General features: G+C 42.1%; 1 protein-coding gene across 1 annotated transcript in view; it reads left to right on the top strand.

The window, feature by feature from the left end:
* The window catches only part of LOC122814517 (BICD family-like cargo adapter 2), a 121,460-nt gene extending 96,101 nt beyond the window's left edge, over positions 1 to 25,359 (top strand). The window contains exons 3-4 of the mRNA XM_044087091.1: positions 24,448 to 24,663; positions 25,228 to 25,359. Of these exons, the coding sequence (XP_043943026.1) occupies positions 24,448 to 24,663; positions 25,228 to 25,359 (348 nt within the window). The remainder of the gene's footprint in view (positions 1 to 24,447; positions 24,664 to 25,227) is intronic.
* The last annotated feature ends 627 nt before the right edge of the window (positions 25,360 to 25,986 follow it).

The raw sequence follows: 25,986 nt of genomic DNA, 5'->3' as shown, positions 1-25,986 counted from the left end.
CTGTGTCCTCATATCAGGCTCTCACTGTGTCCTCGTATCAGGCTCTCACTGTGTCCTCGTATCTGGCTCTCATGGTGTCCTCTTATCTGGCTTCTCACTGTGTCCTCGTACCAGGCTTCTCACTGTGTTCTCATATCAGGCACTCATTCTGTCCTTGTATCTGGCTCTCAATGTGTCTTCAGATCTGGCTTCTCTCTATGTCCTCGTATCAGGCTCTCACTGTGTCCTCGTATCAGGCTCTCACTGTGTCCTCGTATCAGGCTCTTGCTGTGTACTCATAACTGGCTTCTCACTATGTCCTCATATCTGGCTTCTCACTGTATCCTCGTATCTGGCTTCTCACTGTATCCTCATATCAGGCTTCTCACTGTGTCCTCGTATCAGGCTGTCACTGTGTCCTCATATCTGGCTTCTCACTGTGTCTTCATTTCAGGCTCTCACTGTGTCCTTGTATCTGGCTTTTCACTGTGTCCTTGTATCTGGCTCTCACTGTGTCCTCGTATCAGGCTCTCACTGTGTCCTCATATCAGGCTCTCACTGTGTCCTCGTATCTGGCTTCTCACTGTGTCCTCGTATCTGGCTCTCACTGTGTCCTCATATCAGGTTTCTCACTGTGTCCTCATATCAGGCTCTCACTGTGTCCTGGTATCTGGTTTCTCACTGTGTCCTTGTATCTGGCTTCTCACTATGTCGTCGTATCTGGCTTCTCACTCTGTCCTCATATCTGGCTCTCACTGTGTCCTTATATCTGGCTTCTCACTGTGTCCTCATATCAGGCTTTCACTGTGTCCTCGTATCAGGCTCTTACTTTGTCCTCGTATCTGGCTTCTCACTGTGTCCTCTTATCAAGCTCTCACTGTGCCCTCGTATCAGGCTCTCACTGTGTCCTCTTATCAGGTTCTCACTGTGTCCTCGTATCTGGCTTCTCACTGTGTCCTCGTATCTGGCATCTCACTGTGTCCTCATATCAGGCTTCTCACTGCGTTCTTGTAGCTGGCTTCTTACTGTGTCCTCGTATCTGGCTTCTCACTGTGTCCTCGTATCTGGCTTCTCACTGTGTCCTCGTATCAGGCTCTCACTGTGTCCTCGTATCTGGCTTCTCACTGTGTCCTCGTATCTGGCTTCTCACTATGTCCTTGTGTCAGACTCTCACTGTGTCCTCGTATCTGGCTTCTCACTGTGCCCTCGTATCTGGCTTCTCACTGTGTCCTCGTATCTGGCTTCTCACTGTGTCCTCATATCAGGCTCTCACTGTGTCCTCGTATCTGACTTCTCACTGTGTCCTCATATCAAGCTCTCACTGTGTCCTTGTATCTGGCTTCTCACTGTGTCCTTGTATCTGGCTTCTCACTGTGTCCTCGTATCAAGCTCTCACTGTGTCCTCGTATCCGGCTCTCACTGTGTCCTCATATCAGGCTCTTACTGTGTCCTCATATCAGGCTTCTCACTGTGTCCTCGTTTCTGGCTTCTCACTGTGTCCTCCTATCAGGCTCTCACTGTGTCCTCGTATCTGGCTTCTCACTATATCCTCGTATAAGGCTCTCAATGTGTCCTCGTATCTGGCTTCTCACTGTGTCCTCGTTTCTGGCTGTCACTGTGTCCTCGTATCTGGCTTCTCACTGTGTCCTCATATCTGGCTCTCACTATGTCCTTGTATCAGGCTCTCACTGTGTCCCCGTATCTGGCTTCTCACTGTGTCCTCGTATCTGGCTCTCACTGTGTCCTCATCTCAGGCTGTCACTGTGTCCTCATATCTGGCTTCTCACTGTGTCCTCATATCTGGTTTCTCACTGTGTCCTCATATCAGGCTCTCACTGTGTCCTCGTATCAGGCTCTCACTGTGTCCTCGTATCTGGCTCTCATGGTGTCCTCTTATCTGGCTTCTCACTGTGTCCTCGTACCAGGCTTCTCACTGTGTTCTCATATCAGGCACTCATTCTGTCCTTGTATCTGGCTCTCAATGTGTCTTCGTATCTGGCTTCTCTCTATGTCCTCGTATCAGGCTCTCACTGTGTCCTCGTATCAGGCTCTCACTGTGTCCTCGTATCAGGCTCTTGCTGTGTACTCATAACTGGCTTCTCACTATGTCCTCATATCTGGCTTCTCACTGTATCCTCGTATCTGGCTTCTCACTGTATCCTCATATCAGGCTTCTCACTGTGTCCTCGTATCAGGCTGTCACTGTGTCCTCATATCTGGCTTCTCACTGTGTCTTCATTTCAGGCTCTCACTGTGTCCTTGTATCTGGCTTTTCACTGTGTCCTTGTATCTGGCTCTCACTGTGTCCTCGTATCAGGCTCTCACTGTGTCCTCATATCAGGCTCTCACTGTGTCCTCGTATCTGGCTTCTCACTGTGTCCTCGTATCTGGCTCTCACTGTGTCCTCATATCAGGTTTCTCACTGTGTCCTCATATCAGGCTCTCACTGTGTCCTGGTATCTGGTTTCTCACTGTGTCCTTGTATCTGGCTTCTCACTATGTCGTCGTATCTGGCTTCTCACTCTGTCCTCATATCTGGCTCTCACTGTGTCCTTATATCTGGCTTCTCACTGTGTCCTCATATCAGGCTTTCACTGTGTCCTCGTATCAGGCTCTTACTTTGTCCTCGTATCTGGCTTCTCACTGTGTCCTCTTATCAAGCTCTCACTGTGCCCTCGTATCAGGCTCTCACTGTGTCCTCTTATCAGGTTCTCACTGTGTCCTCGTATCTGGCTTCTCACTGTGTCCTCGTATCTGCACACAGTGTTCACCTTCTGCAAAGCTCATGAGGAGTTTTCCTGAAAACTGTTTAATTTCCGAATCCATGCCATCTATGCCTATCAATATTTAGCATCACTACTTAAGGTAGATGGCTATAAAAGACCTAAATATCCACATCTTCCTGATGCATACTAAGTGAATGACTCGAATCATTCAACCACATTAGAATTCTTCAGACACACTTTAAAAAGAATCTGAGGCTGAAGGCTTTTTCTTAGTCATTGGACGAAAACTGATCAAAGGCTTGTTTGTATGTTTCTGGTCAACCTTAATGAATTATTCACACTTCTGCGACACTGGACACGTGCATCCTATAGAGATGTAACCTATAGCTGGATACATGCTACACTGTTTACAGATGTGTAAAGGGCATTTTCATTTGCATTAAAGTGCTGTCAATTACCAAAAGAAGGCCTGAGACAAAGGGATGTTTTACCATTCTGACCTAAGGGGTTAAGCATTACGTCTGTAATTGTGTTACCACCATCAATTGTAGAATTGTGTCTAAACATGAAAAATTGTTAGAGAAGCTGATCTTTGTTAGGAGCTTTTTATCAAAACAAGTGAAGTATTAAATGCACAGTTCAATTAAAAGTCTACTTTCATGCAAAATTATGAAGGAAATTCAAAAGGCTGCCAATTCACCTAAGCATTTCCTCTATGAAGTCACTGAAAATAGAATGAGGTAAACTATAAGGTATAACAAACTGGGAAAAGACTCTCTGAACAAAACTATCACATAAACATGCTAAAACCTTAGAAAGAACTTCAGGGAAATATGGTTTGTGCAGGGTTAGAGGTCAGATCGGCAGCAAGAGGAATGGCTCTTGTCCTCTCTTCATGTGCCAAATGACACCTTCACTGAATTCAAACAACAAGTTCATGACAAATGACACCTTCACTGAATTCAAACAACAACAAGTTCATGACGAATGACTCCTTCACTCAATTCAAACAACAACAAGTTCAGGAATTTCTTTTATGAAACTGGGAAATATTTTCTGAGTTATTTGGGTGAGCCCCCTGTCTGTACTGCACACATACAAAGACCTTGCCAGGGTAAAGGTGATTTGAAAACCCAATAGATACCATAACCCCAGTAGCTGGTTATAACAGGAAATAAAAACAAAATCCTGATCTCATGAGTGATGGTGGCATCAGCCACTAAATGTCCACTTATTTACTATTTATTTATTACAGTTTGATGACCACGGAAGTCCACTGGGCCAAGAAGAGCCCGTTTTCAGTGGAGGCCTGGGGAGAAAAGCTTCATAGGTGATACAATCCAGTATATGAGAGAATTACATAGACACTATAATCATGAGTATCAAGCAGTGTGCATACAATATTGGTAAAATAGTGTAAAATGTGGAGTACAAAGTATGAAAGTAAATATGTCTGAATACAGACAGGCTTGAGTAGCAGTGTGCATACAATATTGGTAAAATAGTGTAAAATGTGGAGTACAAAGTATGAAAGTAAATATGTCTGAATACAGACAGGCTTGAGTGGCAGTGTGCATACAATACTGATAAAATAGTGTAAAATCTGGAGAACAAAGTATGAAAGTAAATATGTCTGAATACAGACAGGCTTGAGTGGCAGTGTGCATGCAATATTGGTAAAATAGTGTAAAATGTGGAGTACAAAGTATGAAAGTAAATATGTCTGAATACAGACAGGCTTGAGTGGCAGTGGAGCAAAACAAAATACATATTCAGGCTGTAGCACTTTAACTTTTGGAGAATAAGAACTTTTTTTTAACTTATACAGAAGTAGATGAAAGTAGAGGAAGATATAGCAGAAGGTAAGTATGTCTAGTATAAGTTTTGGGGAGGAGCTAGAGGTTTAGTTGAGTATAAGGTTGCTAGGTGGAGAGAAGATGCGGCTGCTGAAATGAATGGTACTGGGGGACTCAAGTAGGAGATGAGCAGGAACATATCCAATTTGATGACAGGTAAGAGTGTAGAAGGGATTTGAAGCTGGTGTGGTTAAGGGTATTACGAAGAAGGGGGGGGGGGTTCTTAGTTTGGCTATGGAGTAAGAGAGCAAAAATTGTCCAGGGGGCCAGGAATGCTTGTGAATATATAAGATATTTTGATTTTCTGATCAGAGCGAACGGCTGGGTATGTAGGTGGTTAAGGGAGAGGAGAAAGTGTGGCAGGTGGATGGCTTGAACACAAGTTTGTGGGTAGTGATGAGCTGTAGAAAGTTCAGGTAATTAGGAAGTTGTAACCACTGCAGAGAATGGAGGGAGTAGCAGTGATAGAATGAGTTTTTGGAGTTGGTGGTGAATTTGCAGATTTTATTGTAGCAGGAATCCAGTTTGGATTGTAAACCAAGTTGAAAGTTGGTGAGTAGGGAGGGGCACCGTAAATTAAAGAGTGGAGAAGGTAGGTGAAGGCTAAGGTCTTCCTGATGGAGGTAGTGAGGTAACGATTGTGTCGGTATAGGAGTCTTAGTTTTTGGTGGTTTAAGGCTAAGGTCTTCCTGATGGAGGTAGTGAGGTAACGATTGTGTCGGTATAGGAGTCTTAGTTTTTGGTGGTTTAAGGCTAAGGTCTTCCTGATGGAGGTAGTGAGGTAACGATTGTGTCGGTATAGGAGTCTTAGTTTTTGGTGGTTTAAGGCTAAGGTCTTCCTGATGGAGGTAGTCAGGTAACGATTGTGTCGGTATAGGAGTCTTAGTTTTTGGTGGTTTAAGGCTAAGGTCTTCCTGATGGAGGTAGTCAGGTAACGATTGTGTCGGTATAGAAGTCTTAGTTTTTGGTGGTTTAAGGCTAAGGTCTTCCTGATGGAGGTAGTGAGGTAATGATTGTGTCGGTATAGGAGTCTTAGTTTTTGGTGGTTTAAGGCTAAGGTCTTCCTGATGGAGGTAGTGAGGTAACGATTGTGTCGGTATAGGAGTCTTAGTTTTTGGTGGTTTAAGGCTAAGGTCTTCCTGATGGAGGTAGTGAGGTAACGATTGTGTCGGTATAGGAGTCTTAGTTTTTGGTGGTTTAAGGCTAAGGTCTTCCTGATGGAGGTAGTGAGGTAACGATTGTGTCGGTATAGGAGTCTTAGTTTTTGGTGGGTTAAGGCTAAGGTCTTCCTGATGGAGGTAGTGAGGTAACGATTGTGTCAGTATAGGAGTCTTAGTTTTTGGTGTTTTTTTTTTTATTTTTTTATGGCTGTTAGAGTATGGATGTTAAATTTCAGATGTTCATCAATGATGATAGCTAGGAGTTTGGTGTGAGGCACAGTCTCAATGGAGGAGTTATTTTGGCTAATTATCAACAAGAGGGTGTTATCAATTACTGAGCTTCTGGAGGGAGTAAAGATCATTAGTTTTGTTTTATTTGCATTCAGAACAAGATTGTTGTTATGCATCCAATTTTCAGTTTTAGTGAAAGCAGATTGGGTCTTGGGTAACTTACATTATTACCCATACCAGATAGTTCTCCTCAATTTTGTAACCAATAGCATATTCAAGTTTGATAGCTACCCTTTGTATAGGTTACATGAATTGGTGGAATGGCTGGGAAAAGCCAAACCCCTCACTACCCCGGACCTGACCAAAGGGTGCTGACAAGTTTTCCCCTTACCAAGGAAGCTAAGGGAAAAATGCCTTCTGTATGGTGGATGTCCTTCTTTGATACACTGTCCTTGCCTTTCATCTCCATTGCACCCCAGACACTTTTCAAAGACTAATGGACAGGCTCTTGTGGCCTTACCAAGCATATGCAGCAGTTTGTTTAGATGTGGTCCTCTGAGTCCTTTCAGTACGAGCTCCTTGACAGAAACCTCACAGTGGTAAAAGATCATGCACCATACAGTAGCTTCACCTGTCCAGTGAGGACAATATGAAATTATGTGGGTGGGTCCTAGTGTTGCAGTTGCAATGCTCTGAAAGTCAGCATAATTCCGGAATGTACCATCAGAATAAGGACAGTCTGTTGAAGATTCACAGATTCTCATATAGGCCCCCAAACAATTGGCTTTAAACTGGAGGTATCATCTATAACATACCATGATGATGCCACCAAGAAGGCCTAGAGTATGATACCGAGGGATCATGGGAAGAACTGCTAGGTACATTAATGTTGCAGGCTAGGTGGAATGTATCACGGTCTGTAGCTACAGCAACAGGGATTAGGGAGAAGTGGGATTTGTGACTGAATGCCAGTAAGAGAATCTACCTGGGGTTACACGTAATCGGAGAGAGCAAGAAGCAGATACCTATGAAAGGTAGTTTTACTAACAATATGGAAGATGTCAGTGGAGAATCCAGTAGAGTTTTCAGTGTTCCTAGCTCCAGAGGAGTGTGAGGGTTTTCCTGATAAGCAAGATCCGGTAAAGCTGGAGCAAGTGGCTCCAAGATGGGGGGGGGGGGGGGTGTCATGTCTGGTGTACAAATGTCAGTGGAAGTCCTGATAGATGGGGTACTGAACCGTATACTCCATGAAGGAATGAGCCAGAGACTGCTTTATTGACCCACTAAAATATTATCTGAGACATTTTTTTTTTATTTTCTAAAGACTCTCGCACCAGAAACTTTGGGTTGCACAGACCATTGTTTGTTTTTAGAGACTCGAGTGGTACATCTAAATTCATATTTCCTGGTACCAGAGACTCTGATTTCCATGTAAAAGTAGAGGCCAATTTACTAGATTGCTACACCTGTGAATTGAATTGTTTGTTTGTGTCTTTCGGCTTTTCCCGGTTAGGGGTCGCCACAGCGGAACTCCGGTCCGCTAATGATTGGTAGCTGACCTTTACGTGCCGAGTTACCAGCCCTGACACACAACCTTTAATGAAGGTACGCCCTATTCACGCATGTCTCCATGCAGAAGACGCTCTAGCTGAGAATCGAACCGGACAGCGTCTTACTGTGAGGTGACAATGCTACCGCAGCACTTGTTAAAGATCTTTAAAACAGGCACACAGTAAGAAAACCAACACCACACACCAAGAGATTTTGCAAAAGAGACTGTGTTTTAATTTGTTTTCTTTTAAGTTCTGCACTAGCATCATTTACCAGCAGGACATCTGGGCACTCAGACTGTATAATAAGCTATTTTGTGCTTATTTCACTGTTAATGTTTACCAGGATGAAATCTTGCGACAGGGACTTGTGTTCATTTGCTTCAGTCTACTCAGCACAACAAGACTATAAGGAAATGATTTGCAGCCCTGTGTAACTAAGTAACTGTGATGAAAATGTATAACCCTGTGTAGTTATATGGTTATAAATGCTCATTGGTACAAGTCGTGGACATAGAGAGAGAGATACTTTGCACTTAGCTATTGATTCTTGTCTGTAAAGTTTGAAGTCACGTGCAAGCTGGTTATGACTCCAGCAGCAGTGTTCCAGCTAGGCAGACACAGAGCTCTGGGGTTAGCCATGTTTGTTCACAAGTTCTCTTCATAATACAAATTGTTTTAAAACACCAAATATGTTAAGTTACACTTGCTACTATATATCAGTTCCAATTGGTAAAGACTTGCCAATTTTGCAAAAAAATGTTTGTTTATTGAAAAAAAAACTTTTGTGTTTGCTGTTTCAGTTGGGAAGAGCTAGATAGCAGGGAACCACAAACATCAGAAATGCAGGTAGCCAGCAGGTCGTTTAAGTCTTTTCCTTAAGCCTTAATTCAAAGCGATTGCATGAAACAGTAAGCCTGCGTCATTCAGCCCATAAATGTGCTTTTTGTTAACATACTGCTTACAGGTTAAAATGTAAAATTATAATGTAAATTTCATTCATAGATTCATTGGTTCGTGATTCTGATGAAAAAGATAGAGGCCTTTTGGCCATCAAGTCGATTGATGCCCTTGATTCCATGTTAGAATGTACCCCTAGATCCCATGATAGAACTTGTATGTGCCCACCTTTAAGGTATGAATTGATGGGCTGAGTTTAACTGAAAGATGAGAGTTTATTCTATAGACATGGCAGTCTCTGAGGTATGAAGTTGTAAAGTTTCATTGTATAAATGATGTTACTTTTTATGGAGACTTGAGTGTCCACTCATGTTCGAATCACCAGGGGACATTCTAAGCAAAGTGATTCAGATAGCAAGTGGTCAGTAATGGGTGCCTTTATGCTTTGTATGCAAGTCACAGGTATCCTCTAAGAATGTTATAAGATACAAAGGAGAGAGAGCCTTGAAGCTCTTCAATTTTCATGACGTGGAATCTTTTACCTTCTCAAGTTGTCCAAGATGATGGCGTATGACAGAGTGACAGAACATGGTAGATTTTTATATAGTTTGATAAGAGCTGTACAAAGGGGGGGGGGGCAGTTGATTCTTTGGTATGGCTATCAGCCTCACATTGGATCAGGTAGACATCTGCAAAGAAGCTAAAACCTTTTACTAGTTTTTTTGCTAATTTACATTTTTTAACATCTTTATTAAACATGATTTTTTTTAAAGTGATGTAGCTGCACGTATGTTAATAGAAAAGAAAACAAACCATAGCAATAGTGCCGCTGATATTTTCATGCACAGAAAAGCAGAACACAGCAATGCTGGAAAGCTGTAGAAAGGCACATGATCACAAATCAGCTGCAGACTGCAGTTTCACTCAGAGAACCTCTCCAATATTGCTTGACCATGAAATAACACCCTTACTTAAAGGATAATACCCATCATGTGACTATATCTCCCAGTAATATCACATCCCAAAACAAATACATGTTAAATATCTATGCTCTTGCAATACTCCATATTCCCTTACTGTGACTCACTGACCTCCTTCCTCCATCTTTACCAATAAGTATTAGCTTTGCTGCTTCAATACAGTATTACAGTTTAATACAGTTTTTCTCTTTTCTTTCACATTAGAGTCTGTGATCACTACATCCAGTCTGACCCCCATACTGCAGCAGGTCTGCCCCAAGGCCCAACTCCTGATTACTCTCTGTAATAATTGAGCTGGGGGTGGGAAGCCCACTACCCTAACCTACCCTACTCCCAATTCCCACCTACCTCCTCCTAGCCCACCATTATACTTCCCACATACACATTTCACCTGTAACACCCATTCTCTAACCCTCCCCAAACAACCTTACTACTGTCATACAGACACTCCTGATTATATTTTCCTATTTCCCAACCTCCGTCGAACAATTAGCATAATTCCCAACAACTCTACTCCTTCTCGTACTGCTTTGCACAATCCACTCATGCTCAAACCACTTCCAAAAGTACCTATCTATTATTCTTCATTTTAACTTCTTTTTCCAAATAAACCTTCACTACTTCCTATCTTAACTGCACCCTCATACTCTATCCTTTTAAACCTCTTGATTTCTTACATATCAGAAACATAGGAGAAGGTACCAGGATAACCTAACTCTCTTTCTTCATAGAAAATATTACTGCCTACCTATCTTCTACCAGCTTTCAGACTCCATCACCACTAAATATCCTGCAGCCCTGCAACGTCTTGCTTCCATCTTGATTCCTGGTTCCCTGCTATATGCCAACAATAACACACAGGTCCCTTTACCTAATCATGCTGCTCCTCAGCTTATCCTCTGTTCTTCTGCTCCTACTGGGCCATCTTCATCCCACCTCCCTCTTCTCTTTGCATCTCTCACACTTCTCTCCTTTCTATTCATCTTCTCTCTGCATGCCTCTCTCAGTCCCTTTTTCTGTCTTCTCCTCATGGTATCCTTTCCTGAGGTTTCTTTTTTGGGAATAAACTCTTGGCTAGGCTTGTAAGGGCCCCAAGGCCATTAGCCTAGTAACCTCCTATGATACTATACCATGACTCTTTAATAGCTCTCATCATCTCAACTCTGCCCCAACCACCTATCCATACTTCCTCCATAAACTCTCCACAGACATCACGCCAAACCTAAGTAATGATGCACCTCACCTTTATCCCAAATATAGACTAAGTAACTCCAGTTCAACTTAAATAAAAGAAAAAAAGGTAAATACTCTCCAAAAAAACAAGAGTCAATATACCACAACATTCTAGACTCCTCCTAGGAGGAGACATTCACCCTAATCCTGGCTGCACCTATCACAATGAACATCAAGACAATCCTGCTCCACACACTACTCTAACCCTACAGTGGTCAAAACCCCAACCCCAGTAATCTAACTTTTGCATCCATAAATATTATAAGTATAATAAGTAAAACTACTGAACTACATGCCTGAATTACCCAACACAATTAAGATATTCTAGCTATAACCGATATTTGGATTAAACCCAGTATAAATGAGTCCACAAGTATACCGCTGGCTATAATATCATCCATAGTGATTGTATAAAAAGGAATGGTGGCAATGTGTCTTTTTAATATTTCCCAACAATGACCACATTTCCTCCTTACAAAAAAACAATACCAAAATTCAGTTCAGCAGCACTTCTTATCACATTCCTGAAATTAAACAATTATAAACAAATATGTATTAATGTCCTTTATATCCCCATGGTGAAAATACAGATACACTGGAAGATATCCTGCATTGGATATCTGTAGCACTTCCACAAGAAAAAGTTCTAATAAGTGATGTTAAAATGAATTGGGTGGACATAAACACTAATCCCCCTACATCTAGCATGAACTGATGTGGTTTCACACATTTTCACCCAAAGGGCAGCTACACTTACTAAGGTCACATTACATGAACGCTGACGCTTTCTCACAAACCTCGTTACCCCTGCTTCATCCTTCCTTATTTCAGCTTGTCATCCTGTTACCTATTGCCTCTCATTTCCTGCCTCCCTCTTCTGTTTACATCTCTCACACTTCTCTCCTATCTACTCCTCTCCACTCTGCATGCCTCTCCAGTTTTCTGTCTTCACCTCATGGTATCCTTTCCTGCAGCTATTCTCACTCACCTGTTGTAATGCCTTCATACCTCTCTATGTAACGATATGCTGCTATCCCTGTAGCATAAGCCATCTCAGGCATTATGGCTACATGTTAGCAATAAAGCTCTGCTAAGCATAATTCCATGTTTACTTTGTAATTGCTTTCTGAAGTAAATGTAGTGCATATTGTTGCATCTGTAAATATATACAGCGTATAATATATTTATATATATATATGGCGGACCCCTGCCATAAACAAGCTATACAACAGAAGAAGGAAACTACTACAGAAAAGAGTAAAATCCCAAAAGGGGAAGACATCCCTGATCAGTATCAGGAAGAAACTACGATCCCTCATAAAATCATCCAAGGCTAGCTTCAAAAGAAAAATTGCCAAGGACTCCAAAGATAACTACAAGGCATTCTTTAGCTATGTCAAGAATCTAAGTGGCAATGATCAGGTCTGCTCAGAGTTAGTGCAGAATGACACAAAATACACTGAACTGATCAATATAGCCAACATACTGGCAGACAGTTTCAGTGCAAACTTCACCAGCCATAACCATACCAGAAGAATGTAGTGCCCCTGAAATCACAGACACTCAGGTTAAAACAGCCCCCTCCAAAGCCAAAAACACAGCATCAATGGGACTGGACGGTATCCCAGGCTGCGTCCTACATGAGCTCAAAGATGAACTAACCCCTCACCTAAACACACTGTTCAAACTCAGCCTCTCCACAGGCTACATGCCCATAGAGTAGCACACAGCAACAGTTATTCTGCTTCACAAAAGTGGAGCCACAACAGACGCCGGTAACTATTGCCCTATAAGCCTGACTAGCTTGGTCTGCAAGGCTATGGAGCGCATCATCATGGATCTCATTAACAGAGACATTGGCAACCTCCAAACACTGGACCCTACCCAGTTCGGCTTTGTTAAGAGCAGATCATGCCTCCTAAACCTGGTGGACTTCTTTGAGACAGTTACCAAGGCTATAGATGAGGGAAAGGTGGTCCACACAGCCTACCTAGACCTCGCAAAGGCCTTCGACACCATTCCCCATTCTGGTATTATAAACAAGCTCACCAGCCTGAACATAAACCCCTATGTCACGAGATGGGTTGCCAACTGGCTCATGGACAGAACCCACATGGTAAGAGTTGTGGGAGCTAGATCTGACTCTAAACCAGTTACAAGTGGCATTCCCCAGGGCTCAGTCATAGGACCCCTCCTGTTCAGCATATACTTCTCAGAGGTACAGGCAAGCACAGGAGGACTATGGCTGACCAAGTTCACAGACGACTGAAAACTAGGGGTTATAATTGACTCTCCAGCTGACACAGACATCCTCCAAAAGGGTCTCACTGAGACAGATACCTGGTGTCAAAACCATGGCCTCAAGCTAAATGCCAAAAAAGTGCATAGTCATCCCCTTTGGAAAAAACAAAGTACCCACAAATTACCACATAGGTGGTAGCCCCCTAAATACGGAAGACAAAATAAGGGATCTGGGAACCCAAATAGATAGTAATCTCTCCTTTGATAATCACATTGCCAAAGTGGTTAGAAAATCCTTCTATGTGGCCCACCTAATCACAAAAGGGTTTGCATCCAGATCAAAAGAGGTCATTGTGCCCCTCTATGCATCACTCATCAGACCTATCATAGAGTACAATGCCCCATTTGGGATGTACCTTACAAGACACCTGCAACAGCTGGAAAGACCACAGAAGTACCTCACCAAGAGGATCACCGGCTTCAAACAGATGCCCTATGCAGCTGGACTGAAGAAACTCCATCTGTACTCGGTTGCATACCGCCTACTCAGAGGTGATCTCTGCCTGACATACAAGGCCATGTCCAACCCAGAATTGATGGACATGCTCCAGCTAAAGAAAACCATATCCCCTCGAGCCACACGCTCTAGGGATCTAAACATCACCACAACAATAAATAAGACATGCTGGAGGGATAGATTCCTGTTCCAGAGACTTTCCATGCTCTGGAACAAGCTTCCAATCTACATTAAGCAGCGCTCCTCACTAACACTCTTCAAGAGAAACCTTGACGAGTGGATGGAAACAGGAGGTTTTCCCTGGGGATCACTTCAGTGGCTCTGCTGGACATCTAAGGGGGCGGTGAAAGCCAACACATTCTGGCTAGGCTTATAAATGCTTTTGGGCAGATAGCCTAGTACCTACCTATGGATCTATATACAAATATTTATATATATATATATATATATATATATATATATATATATATATTGTTTTACTTTTTAGCATATCGTTATATCTGTAAATATGTTTTGTTCATTTCTTTTTTGATCCTATTCATCCAGGCTGTGGCTGCAAATGGTCCGTTGAGATCAGGGCACTACCCCGGTAAACAAATATAAATAAATAAATAAATAAATAAACTAACTTGATAGCCTTACACATTCATAGCAACACAACAAATTCCTTATTAGAATAGATCCTAACATCAGATCCTAGTAAATACACCACATCAGGTACAACGTCTGTGTCTCTCAGTGATCATCTCCCAAGCTATGCACCCAGACATCCACTTATAAAACAACAGACAACCTGTCCAGTTTTAACCCAGAAATGTTCATCACTAAACTATCATCTGTTAAGTGGAACATCCTAAAAATCCTCCTCTTAGATTATGTTGTAAATAAATTCAGTACAACTTTCCTGAATATCCTAAATAGCCTTGCATGTCCTAGAAGGAAGAGACTAAAAACAAATAATGCATTTGGCTGTCCAAACAGAGCAGAATGTTAATACAGGACAGAGAAAAAACATATAAAACACCACAATACCTGAAAAACTTCAGAATGCTTTGCAATGCTACTAAAAAGCAAATAAATGAAGACAAAAATATTATTCTATGGCAACTTTTCGAACAATAGTAAACACAGTTCTAAAAATTTCTGAACAACCATTAAAGAAATATTACATCCCAGTGAAAAATTCAACCCAACCCCTCTCCTGCTAATTCACCACTCGAAAATGCAATACAGTTCAACTCTTATTTCATACCTAGTATAGCATCCCTAACCAAGGATTCCCCAACATCTGATCCCTTCCCTAGCCAACAGCCATGTATCACCACATCCACTTTCACCTTCAAACCTGTGTCCACATCCTACATGAAACAACTCAAACAAGTTTAACCGTTTTCTACTTCAGCTGCTGACCTTCCAAGCAATACCTTAAAATAGCTACCAATAACATTGCCTATCCTGCCTCAATCCTTATAAATAGGTCATTTTAGGAATCCCATATTCCATCTGTCTGGAAAAAGTCCCGCATTATCCCTCTACACAATGGAGGAAATTCAACGGACATCACTAACTTCAGACCAATAGCAATCTTATCTCCCCTCTCCAAAACACTTGAAAAATGTATCCAAAACAATTGTTACACTATCTCCTGCAGGAAGAACTTTTATCCTTCACATAACATGGATTCTGTCTTTCCCATAGTACCAACTCTGCATACATATAAAAGCTCTCAATAAAGCTAGAGATAATGGCATCTGTGACACGCCACATCTGGGCCAATAGTCAAGGAGCCTCAATCCTCACCCCTGGCACCTGTGAGGAACATTCACTGGGAGGATAACAGGTGCACATACAGTATCTCCAGATGCAGCTCTGTCCATCAAGCACAATTTCCCGTAAGAGCACATGTGGAACACAGTCAGTCCGGGGATGGATTCTCCCTCTTTCTCCAGATCCCCAGTATGACTCCCCACTGGCACAGCTATAGAGTTGAGATCTCAGCTGAGGGTCCAAGCCAAGAGCTCTAGCACCCTTTCTGTCCAACCAGTGTTTCATGTCCCTGCCCAAGTAGCTGACACACACACTCTTTGAGGTTTTAGTTACACACACACACGCACATGCACACACACACACACACACACGCACATGCACACACACACACACACACACACACACACACACACACACACACACATACACACACACACACACACCTGGAAAGGCTGGCACAGATTTACTAGCTATGCCCCCTTCTGCCCAGACAATAAGGTAGTTATGACAGCTACCAGACACTCCTGCCTGCTACCTTAAGGCTCTTTCAAGATTCCCCAATATACTGAGTGAAATCATTATTAATACAAATGGTAATCTGGCCAAGAGCAAAACTATTAGGAGTGGCCCACACAGTGTTACCTAATAAATACACAAGTAATCTCTAAACTTAGATATCTCTTCACAGGTCAGCCACAATAAAATATTTAAATGTATTTAATAATAAATAATGAAAGAACAAGAAAATACTCAGTATATATTCACAGTGACATCAGAGTTTAAAATCACAGGGACTATTTGAGATAACATTGAAGGACAGGCTCAGACAAATAATGAAAAACAATATCTAAACTAAGCTTCACTATATTCCTGACTGAAGCTAAGAGAATTACTATTCCCTACTTACTTAACAAAGCAAGGAAAATAAAGTGCTGAATGGTCCTTCTTGTTGTCAGGCCCGAGACATAATACAGAATGCTTAGTCTCACAAAGAGACTTCTCAAAATAATATCTAAAATATTACTTCTAGGATCGCTTGCAGAATGAGATCACTTCTGATCATCTGATTTCTAGTTCCCATGCAAATCCCCTTAGCTGGAAGCTGGTATGACTTAGCACCTACCTGTAAATAACTGTAAAAATACACACACAAGGGCTTTTGTTCAAATCTGTGGCAGGTGCTGGAAGTCATAAAAAATTTCATACCTCCATGCTTCCAGAGTAGTAATTAGTTCACCCTAAAGACAATACAGAAAGCTTCCTGGTACAGACTTTGTGTCTCTGGCTGCATTGAAACCTATGAGATGGCATCTTTATGTCCTAGCCCATAAAGTGATTTAATTTCAGATAAATTCTAAAGTTTGCTGGACTGAGGTTAAACTTCCAATTTCCTCTTTAAAGCATATACATTTAAACATTTACAATAGTGCATGTACATTTCTCTTCTCTCCAGTAGGTAAAGTAAACCATGGATACATTTCAAACACAAGCACTTTACACATACCTTTTTAACACAGACATCTGTACAAATCAGTTTGATATACACATGGCATACAGATGTAATACATTTGTAACATGAGAATCTTGTATAAATCAGTTTGATATTCACAAATGACATATCATTATTTACAAATTTCCAGCTAGTTGTGCTGGCAGTACTTCCTATCATCACAGCAACATACTTTCCTCTTTATTTCTAGATTTGACTAAAGCTTTCAGTACAGTTTGTCACAGCAAACATCTTCTTCAAATGTCCTCACTACGTCTCTCTCAGCCCATCCTTCTGTGGTTCAAAAGCTACCTGTCCAATAGGTATCAGTCAGTAAAATGTCAATCCACCTTCTCTCCAATGTACCAAAAGACTCTGTCGTTCGTACCCTCCTCCTTAACATTCTCACCAATACCCTCCACACATCCACACAACAGGCCTCCCTAATACAATGCACAGATGACTCCACACCCATATGCACATCTGCCAGCTTGGCATATCTCCAAAAAAATATTCAGTAAACTTTAACAAGCACTGAAACATGGCTTTGTAACTCATGCTCATCCCCCTCCCCAAAAATAGACTTCTTCTTTTTTCCCCAAATCCTTCTCTCATGAAAAAAAAAAACAAAACCCTAAATCCTCTCTCTTTTAACAATACAACGACTGAAGTCACTTTTCATAGCAAATTATTTGGGACAATAGTGGATGATAATCCTAGATTTGACCTGCATATACAAAATTGCATTAAAAAAATCACTAAAAACTAGGGATGCTTTATAGAGCCAAAAACCTTATCACCAATACAACTAAATCTACACTTGCCGATTCTTACCTCCTCCCCTCACTACTGTATGGTGCTCCAGCGTTACTAAACTCCAGGCGTCACAAAAATCAAAACTTGAAGCACAATAATGTGGCTAAATTTGTAACAAATATTCCTTTCAGAACCTACCACTGTATAGCACTAAAAAGCCTAAACTGGTTAGAACCACCCCATCAATTAAGGATCCATTGACCAAAAACTCCTCTCTGTCCACAAATGTATCAGATCTGCTGGGCATGGTCTGTGTTCATACATGGTGCTAAGGCTTGAAACTCCTTACCTGAATCCATCAGGTTAATACCCTCTCTCTAGTACTTTAAAACCACACTGAAAGACAAAATCGGTCCATGCCCTTGCTTAACCCCAGAATAAACTATATCCCTAAATGTAAACAAATACCTATTCATACCTTACACTTCCGAACTCCTCCTTCTTCATTCACGTCCTTACTTTTATTGATTTCTCTGTCCTGACTCTTTCTAAATACACCATAACCCTATTTTTGTCTCACTTCATATTACAATTCCTGTTTGTATTATATTAATTTACGTTTAATCTCTCTATAAACTGGATACAATTTCTCTAAATATTTAATCATTGTCATAACTGACAGATAAATCTGTTCTTAATCAATATTTTCACATTATGTCTAATTTAGTATAATTATTTTAACAGTTAGCTGTATTTGTGTTATTTTTGAAGACTGAAAAATTATTGTTCATTCTTAAAATGTTTTTGTAATAATTTTGAGCTGTTCTCCTGGACCTCCTTTGAAAATGCACACCTACCTAGTCAGACTTTCCCAGCAATCAACCGTCAATAAATAATAAATACATATATTTTCTTTTTAACTGTTTTGATTTGCTCCATCACCACATAAATTATATCCTGCCTTTCCTTAAAATTTTAATATAAATTTATATTGACTTTCTGTGTCCATAATAAAAATAAATCTGGATCAGTAAAAGAGAATTTAAAATGGTTAAAATGCTTTCTAAACCTTTTTTAAGCCTTGGTAGAACTCACTCAAAGACTGGTGACTGAAGAGTTACCAAAATACAAATGCGTGGGGTCTTTGCAAAATATCAGTTTTAAGATATCCAGGGAAACAGCTGAATAAAAACATTCTAATGAAAAATAGATTTTCCATATAAAAATGATTGATTAAGTCAGCTGTATAAGTTTTGCATGTGAACGACAGCACAGAGTAAAACATGTAACATTTATAAACGTATAACTGTAAAACAGATGTTCGTCGTCTCCCATTGCTGCAGTCCTGACTAGTGGGTACTCCGCTGCCCTCCATCGGCCCGAATACCAAAGGGCTAGATATGGCGTCGGTCATGGCGCTCGAGACTGACGTGGTGTCAGTATAAATGCGCATGACCGACACCATAACTTCAGTCTTTCTTGCCGCATGGTCCTGAGCAGAAGCAGAATTTGCAAGTGCCGTTCGGCGTTCTGGAATTGTCGGTTTTCGAGTTTCAGACCGGAGACCAAGTTGGGCTAAGTACCCCATTGGGGACATTTTCTTTTTTGTCTTTTTCTTGTCTCAGTATTGTCGGATGTCAGTAAAAGTTAATAACTGTATTTCTTGTGGGAAACAGATTCCTCATAGGGATTACCATTCACTCTGCATTCCTTGTTTAGGGCCTGAGCACAACGTTGTTGGGTGTCGCTTTTGTGCTACTTTTAATAAGCGTACTATTAAACGTCGGTTGGACTGTGCTAGGCTGGTGTTTGGTAAACGTTGTAATTACAACATGCCGTGGGATTCTCCGACGACTGGCTCTTCTAAGAAGCGCAGAGAAAAGTCTTTGCGGTCCAAGCAGGATGAGGCGTCCGCTCCGGACGTCAGTCCTGTAGAACCACTGGCTGCTTCAGTGGCTCTTTCTGACAGTGTGCCTGAGTGTCAAGGGGAGCCTTTGTTACTACCAGGGGTGGCTTCTCCTTTGTTAGGCCAGGTTGAGGGTGCTCCTCTGTTGTCTGTGGCTCCCTCCCCTCGTAGGGTGGTTAAGCCTCCTCCTTCTCTGGGCAGAGGCCAGTCTAAATCTAAATCTGCCTCTGCGGGTGCTTTTCCCCAGGGTCCAGCTCCTAGGAAGCACATGTTGAAGATGGCTGAGGATTTGATTACTTTAATTAGGGGTTCCATGCCTCCCCCTCAGAAGAGGCCCAGGGTAGAGACGGAGTTGGAGGGTTTGGTTCAGTCTTCCATTGAGTCAGATTCCTCTGTGGAAGACCTTCAGGATTTCCCTCCCTATTCTGATTCGGAAGCTGAGGATGCTTCTCCCTCTGCGTCCCCTCCAGAAGATTTTTCTTTCTCTGAAACTTTGCATTCCATGAGGGAACATTTCAAATGGGAGGGCCAGGATTATTCTGATTCTCGTAAAGGCTGAGAGAATTTTGTTTTGCCTCAGCACAGGCCCTTGGCTATTCCTCCTGTACTGGATGTTGTTCAGGATGTGTTTTCTGAGGCTGCCCTTAACCCAGATTCTCTGCCTCCTGCCCCTGTTAAACCAGATAGATACTACAGGGTTCCGGAAGCTCACAAGTACTTGTTTAAGAGCCCTAGAGCTGATCCTGAAACTATTTCTCAAGGCCCCAAGGCGTTAAGGCCTCTGTGGTTAAGAATCCAGTTCCTCTGGACAAAGATGCTAGGGCCCTGGATAGGTGGGGTAAAACTGTATACCTCTTCTACTTTGGCTATGAGGGCTTTGAATTGTCAGTTTCATATGCTCAAGTATCAGAATTTTTTGTTAAGTCAATTGAAATGTAAAGTGGATGCTTTAGCTGAAGGTATTGACTGTAAGGAGCTTCAGGATTTAGTGCATGCTTCAGACCAGGTTGGGAAGCATTCTCTGCAGTGTGGTTTTGATGCTTTACAAGCTTCTTCCAGGGTGGCTGCTACTAGTTCTGTTGTTCGCAGACATGCCTGGCTTAAAGGTCAGTCCTTGTCAGAGCATGTTAAAGCTCGTATTATGGATGCTCCTTTGCAGTCTGATGTTCTTTTTGGCCCTCCTGTGGAATTAGTTTTGAAAAAAATGGAGGAAAAAGCTAAATCTATGCAGACAGTTAAGGAATTTTTACAGGTTCAGCCTCCTAAGTTCAATAGGAATTGGCCTGCTAAGGGATGGTCTTTTCCCTCTTCGGATTTTCATTCTAGAGGCAAGTCGAGGCATGGTAGAGGTAGGGCTTCCTTTCAGGGCCCTGTTACTTCTAGGTCTTTCAGTTCCTCTACCCCTTCTGCTGGAGAGGGCAAGGGTCAGTCCTTTCGGAAGCAGACCCAATGACCTGTGTCTTCGGCTGCGGACTCTGCTTTGCTGGCAGCTCCTCTGGGGAAAACTGGGACTTTTCAGCGGGAATTGGCATTTGGTTACCCAGGACAAATGGGTGTTGGACATTGTAACTCGAGGCTACAAATTTTATTTTCACACTTTCCCGCCTTTCAACGGTATGCGGATGTGCCTCATCAGCAAAATTGGAAGCACAGGCACAGGTTTCTTCTCTGCTCCAGTTGGGAGCAATACAGGAAGTTCCTTCTGGAAAGGGGCACAGGGTTTTATTCCGTCTTTTCTTAGTGCCAAAGAAGGGCAATACTTGGAGGCCCATTCTGGATTTATCCATTCTAAACACCTTTCTAGAAATTCCGAAATTCAAGATGTTAACACTGCAACAGCTGTTGCCTATGCTGGGCAGGGATCACTGGATGGTGACTTTGGATCTCAAGGAGGCCTATCTCCACATTCCTATCAGGCCCAGTTGCAGGAAATTCCTGAGGTTTCGGACTGGGAATTTGCATTATCAGTTCTCTGCATTGCCCTTTGGCTTGTCTACTGCCCAGGGTATTCACGAAAGTCCTGGCTCCAGTAATAGCTTTTCTCAGACTACGGGGAATTCAGATTTATCCTTATCTGGACGATTGTTTGATACTGGCTCAAGACAAGCACGTACTACTTCGACATCTGCAGTGTGTGATGACAGTTTTCAGATGCCTGGGGTATTCTGTGAATGAAATAAAGTCCAGTCTAGTACCCTCACGAGAGATGTGTTTTCTGGGTGTGTGTCTGAATACAGCGACTCAGATGGCATTTCTTACCCCGGACAAACAAAGAAATCTTCACCAGTACTTCCTACAGCTATCAGTCCTGTCCAGGCTGACTGCAAGGACAGTCCTTCAAGCCTTGGGGTTCATGGCATCTTGCATTCTAGTACTTCCCAATGCCAAACTGCATATGAGGAAGCTACAATGGTATCTCAAAAGCGTTTGGACTCAACACAGCCACGATTTGGACACTGTCATTCCGATTCTTCCTTGCATCCAGAAGGAATTTGTGTGGTGGGCTCAGGAATGTCACCTAAACAAGGGACTCTCTGTGACCCAACCAGAGGCAAGTCAGATATTAACGACAGACGCCTCGGAGTCAGCCTGGGGTGCTCATTTCAAAGGAAAATGGATTCAAGACCTTTGGCCCCGGAGTTGCTTCACTTGCATATCAATATGAAGGAGATGCTGGCAGTTCAATTTGCCTTAAAAGCATTCAAGGATCTGCTTCGCCCGGGACTAGTGTTGATTCGAACAGACAACACAACTGTCATGTGGTACATCAACAAGCAGGGGGGAACTCATTCTTACCCTCTTTGCAGACAAGCAATGCTGTTATGGGAAACTGCTTTGGATCTGCACATTACTCTTCGAGCACAGTTTCTGCCAGGGGAACAAAATTCGTTAGCAGATGTTCTGAGCAGACAAATGGTGGATCCTCACGAATGGAAGTTGGATCCTCAGGTGTTTCGTCAGTTGACCATGGCTTGGGGAACTCGCTTCTCCTCTGAATTTCCAACTACCTCTGTTTTGCACAAGGCTGTTTCATCCGAAAGCCTGGAAAATAGATGCACTATCCTTCAGTTGGAGCAACCTTCACGTGTATGCCTTTCCTCCTCTGCCTCTTCTTCCAAAGGTCCTGTTGAAAGTCAGGAGGGACAAACCGTGCATGATCCTTATAGCACCGGATTGGCCTCGTCAGCATTGGTACCCTCTGTTGAGGAGTTTAATTCAGGGGCCCCTTGGCCATTACCACGGATTCCTCACTTATTGTCTCAAGAAAACAATCATTTTCTCAATGTCAGGGTGCGATCCCTACACCTGACAGCCTGGCACATTCAGTTTTAGAGAATGAGGGCCTTCAGCTCCCTCAACAAGTTTTGGATGTTCTTTTGGAAGCCAGGCGTCCTAGTACTCGAAAAGTTTATGCTGATAAATGGAAGAGATTTTTTCTTTGGAGTTCAGCTAAAGGCTTTGATGTCACATTGCCTGATTTGAGTTGTACATTGCAATATTTGACTATGTTATTGGACAAGGGTTTGTCTTTCTCTTCTATTAAAGTGCATGCTGCAGCTATTTCTGCTCACTATGATGGTGACCCTCCTTTATTTTCACATCCATTGCTTAAACAGTTTCTTAGAGGGGCAAAGAATATAAGACCCCCACGGAGGGCTCCTACTCCTACTTGGGATCTTAATTTTGTTTTGGAGAAGCTGACTCTGCCTCCTTTTGAACCTGCAGCTACGGCTGACTTGAAGTTGTTGTCTTGGAAGACTGCTTTTTTGTTGGCTGTTACTTCTGCTAGAAGGGTATCTGAATTACAGGCTCTCATGGCAGTGGAACCTTTTCTGATTTTTCACAGGGACAGAGTTTCCTTTTGTACTAATCCTACTTTTCTGCCTAAAGTGGTTTCTAATGTGGCATTGAACCAGTCTATACATTTGCCTACTTTTTATGCTAACCCCAGACTGAAGGGGAAAAAGTTTTGCATTCTTTGGATGTACATAGGCAGTTACGATATTATTTGTTCAGAACCAAAGAGTTCAGAAGTTCTCATCAGTTGTTTGTTTCGTTTGCTGTGACTTCCCGTGGAAAAGCTGTCTCGAAACAAACTATTTCAAGTGGATTGGCCATTGTATTGCTTTTGTTATTCTCATCATGGTGAAGAAGTTCCAGTTGGGATCAGGCCTCATTCTACTAGGGCTACGGCCACATCTACTGCTTTTTAAGAGGGGTAGCTACTAAAGACATTCTAGAGGCAGCTACCTGGAGTTCTGTACATACCTTTACAAAGCATTATCATTTGCCTCTTTATTCTAAGTCTAGGGCTGGGTTTGCCACTGCAGTCTTACAGGGCATGTCTGCAGCTCCTCAGGATATTTAGTTGTCCGACCTCCCTTTTTGTTTTTTCCGTTGCTCTGGGATTCTACCCACTAGTCAGGACTGCAGCAATGGGAGACGATGAACATAGTACAGTTTTGTACCTACCATAAATGTAGATGTTCGAGGATCTCCATTGCTGCAGTCCAATTTTCCCTCCCTCCTTCCCCCTTTTTCTTTTTAGATTGGGGTTTTTGGGTGGTGTTCTTTTTTTTTAGCATTCTGACATCTGAGGCAAGAAAGACTAAAGTTATGGTGTCGGTCATGCGCATTTATACTGACACCACGTCAGTCTCGAGCGCCATGACCGACGCCATATCTAGCCCTTTGGTATTCGGGCCGATGGAGGGCAGCGGAGTACCCACTAGTCAGGACTGCAGCAATGGAGATCCTCGAACATCTACATTTATGGTAGGTACAAAACTGTACTTTTTGGCATTCCTGTTTTTTTTTTTTTTAGATCCAGAGATTACTTGTATGCAGCCTAAGCCATTCAGCCTTTCCCCATCAGAACCATTCTGAGAACCTTTCCAACCCAACTAGTCCCTAGGAATGAATAAAAAAGTTTAAATTTTTCACTTTGTAACTATCCAAAGTGCATAACCTGTACCCTGAGAAATCAATGGCAAACTGTAAGAAGAGAAATGTGAGGTTGCCTATTTATAAAGAAAAAGCATATTTAACAGTGATTATGCACAGTTATATGGTCTGTCCAAATCCTTAACACACATTGTCCTGAAACACACTTTGTTCAGGTATGAAAATTAGAGCTTTCCTTCCTTTTTTGCTAGAGCTTGGAGCAGGAGAAACATGAGCTACGTTTGAGGCTTGAGGCACAAGAAAGCTTATGGGAAACACGGGTATCTGAGCTAGAGACTGACCTAACAGCAGTGAAAGCAGAATTTGAACGTCAGCAGAATGAGAAGAGAGACACCAGTCGTGAGAAATCACATGCTGTACAGGAACTATCGGAACAGAACCAGCGTCTGGTTGAGCAGCTGAGTAAGGTAAGACTGAAACCAACACAAAATTATAGTATTCTGTCTGTGTGCACAACTAAACCACCCTTCTGAGCTTCTACAGTGTTCCAAGAGACCCATCCTTACACAATATGTAAGGCTGCTGAAAGTCAACTGCCAGCTCTGCGAAATCCAACCCCCCCCCCCCCCCCCCCATATGAACCCTCTGTTCTAACATGTTCTGGAGGCCTATAATCCAGTACATGGAGATAATTTTGCTTTAAGTGACACTAAAAGATCATAAAAATGACCATTTTCCTGAAGTAATGAAATGCCTGCACCAACTTAAGGGCCTCAGGATCAAATCCGAGTAATGGATGGGACTTACCCGTCTGCAGAGTGGTGCTCCAATGGATATAGTTTCTCAAATAAAGTTGAGTCTGGTTATCAGAGTCTGACAAGTTGCACCAGTCGGTGTGAAAACATAAAATACATTAAATGTTCAAGTTATAGAAGCAAGTTCAAGGATTAGGCCTACATATTCACCAGTCAGAAGAAATTCTCACCTAATTATTTGAGTTTGTTGCTAATTCCTGTGTTAAAATATCCCAGGATCAGTCATCTGCAAAACCGCAATATGATGCCAACAATGAGGCCCCGCTTTCTCCAGCAATTGCTTCTGATTTGCTGGAAGATGGTAAATATGACAACAAACTCAAATGTGTCATCCACTGTGGCAGTTAAATCCATTGGCACCACTTTAGATCTAAAATAATTGCCAACTACTTTTCCATGACTGGACATTTTGGATTCATGTACCAAAGTCAGGTTTGAAAAATACAATGAAAATAACTCAGTGCCTAGCAATGCAGTGCCTTCAGTACAATACATTTGTTTCATGTGTTAATGAATGTCAGAGAAGAATAATTTATAACAAGTGATCTGTACATTAAAATAACACCCTGCTATTTTAACATTTTGATAACTTTCACTCTTTTCAGTCTACTGGCATGTTGCCTGTGAGTTAGTGCAAATGATTACAGCTCTTTACTGTTAACGAGATGCTGCTGGTAGTCAGGAGTGCTGGGTTTGATTCCAAGCAAGTCACTTAACCAGGCAGTGCTCTCAGCTTGCTGCAGTAAAGGGACAAGTGTGCTAGTGGGCTTACCTGTTTAGAAAACAGATTTAAAAACCTCTGATACAGCAGTATAACATTCATACAGTTGTTTTTTTATCTTCCTTCTATATTTTTATATTTATGCTAGGCTACGATTATTCATTCAATCTGAACCCAGCTCTAGACTCATTGTGGAACAGTTCTTGTTTCTCTGCACATGTGAAAACACTTCATACTGAGTAACTTCTTCACAA

Source organism: Protopterus annectens, chromosome 10.part0, assembly GCF_019279795.1.
Source record: "Protopterus annectens isolate FY-2018-M chromosome 10.part0, PAN1.0, whole genome shotgun sequence".
Lineage (NCBI taxonomy): Eukaryota > Metazoa > Chordata > Ceratodontiformes > Protopteridae > Protopterus > Protopterus annectens.
Note: the sequence above shows the minus strand (reverse complement) of the source record. Positions and strands in the feature narration are given on the sequence as shown.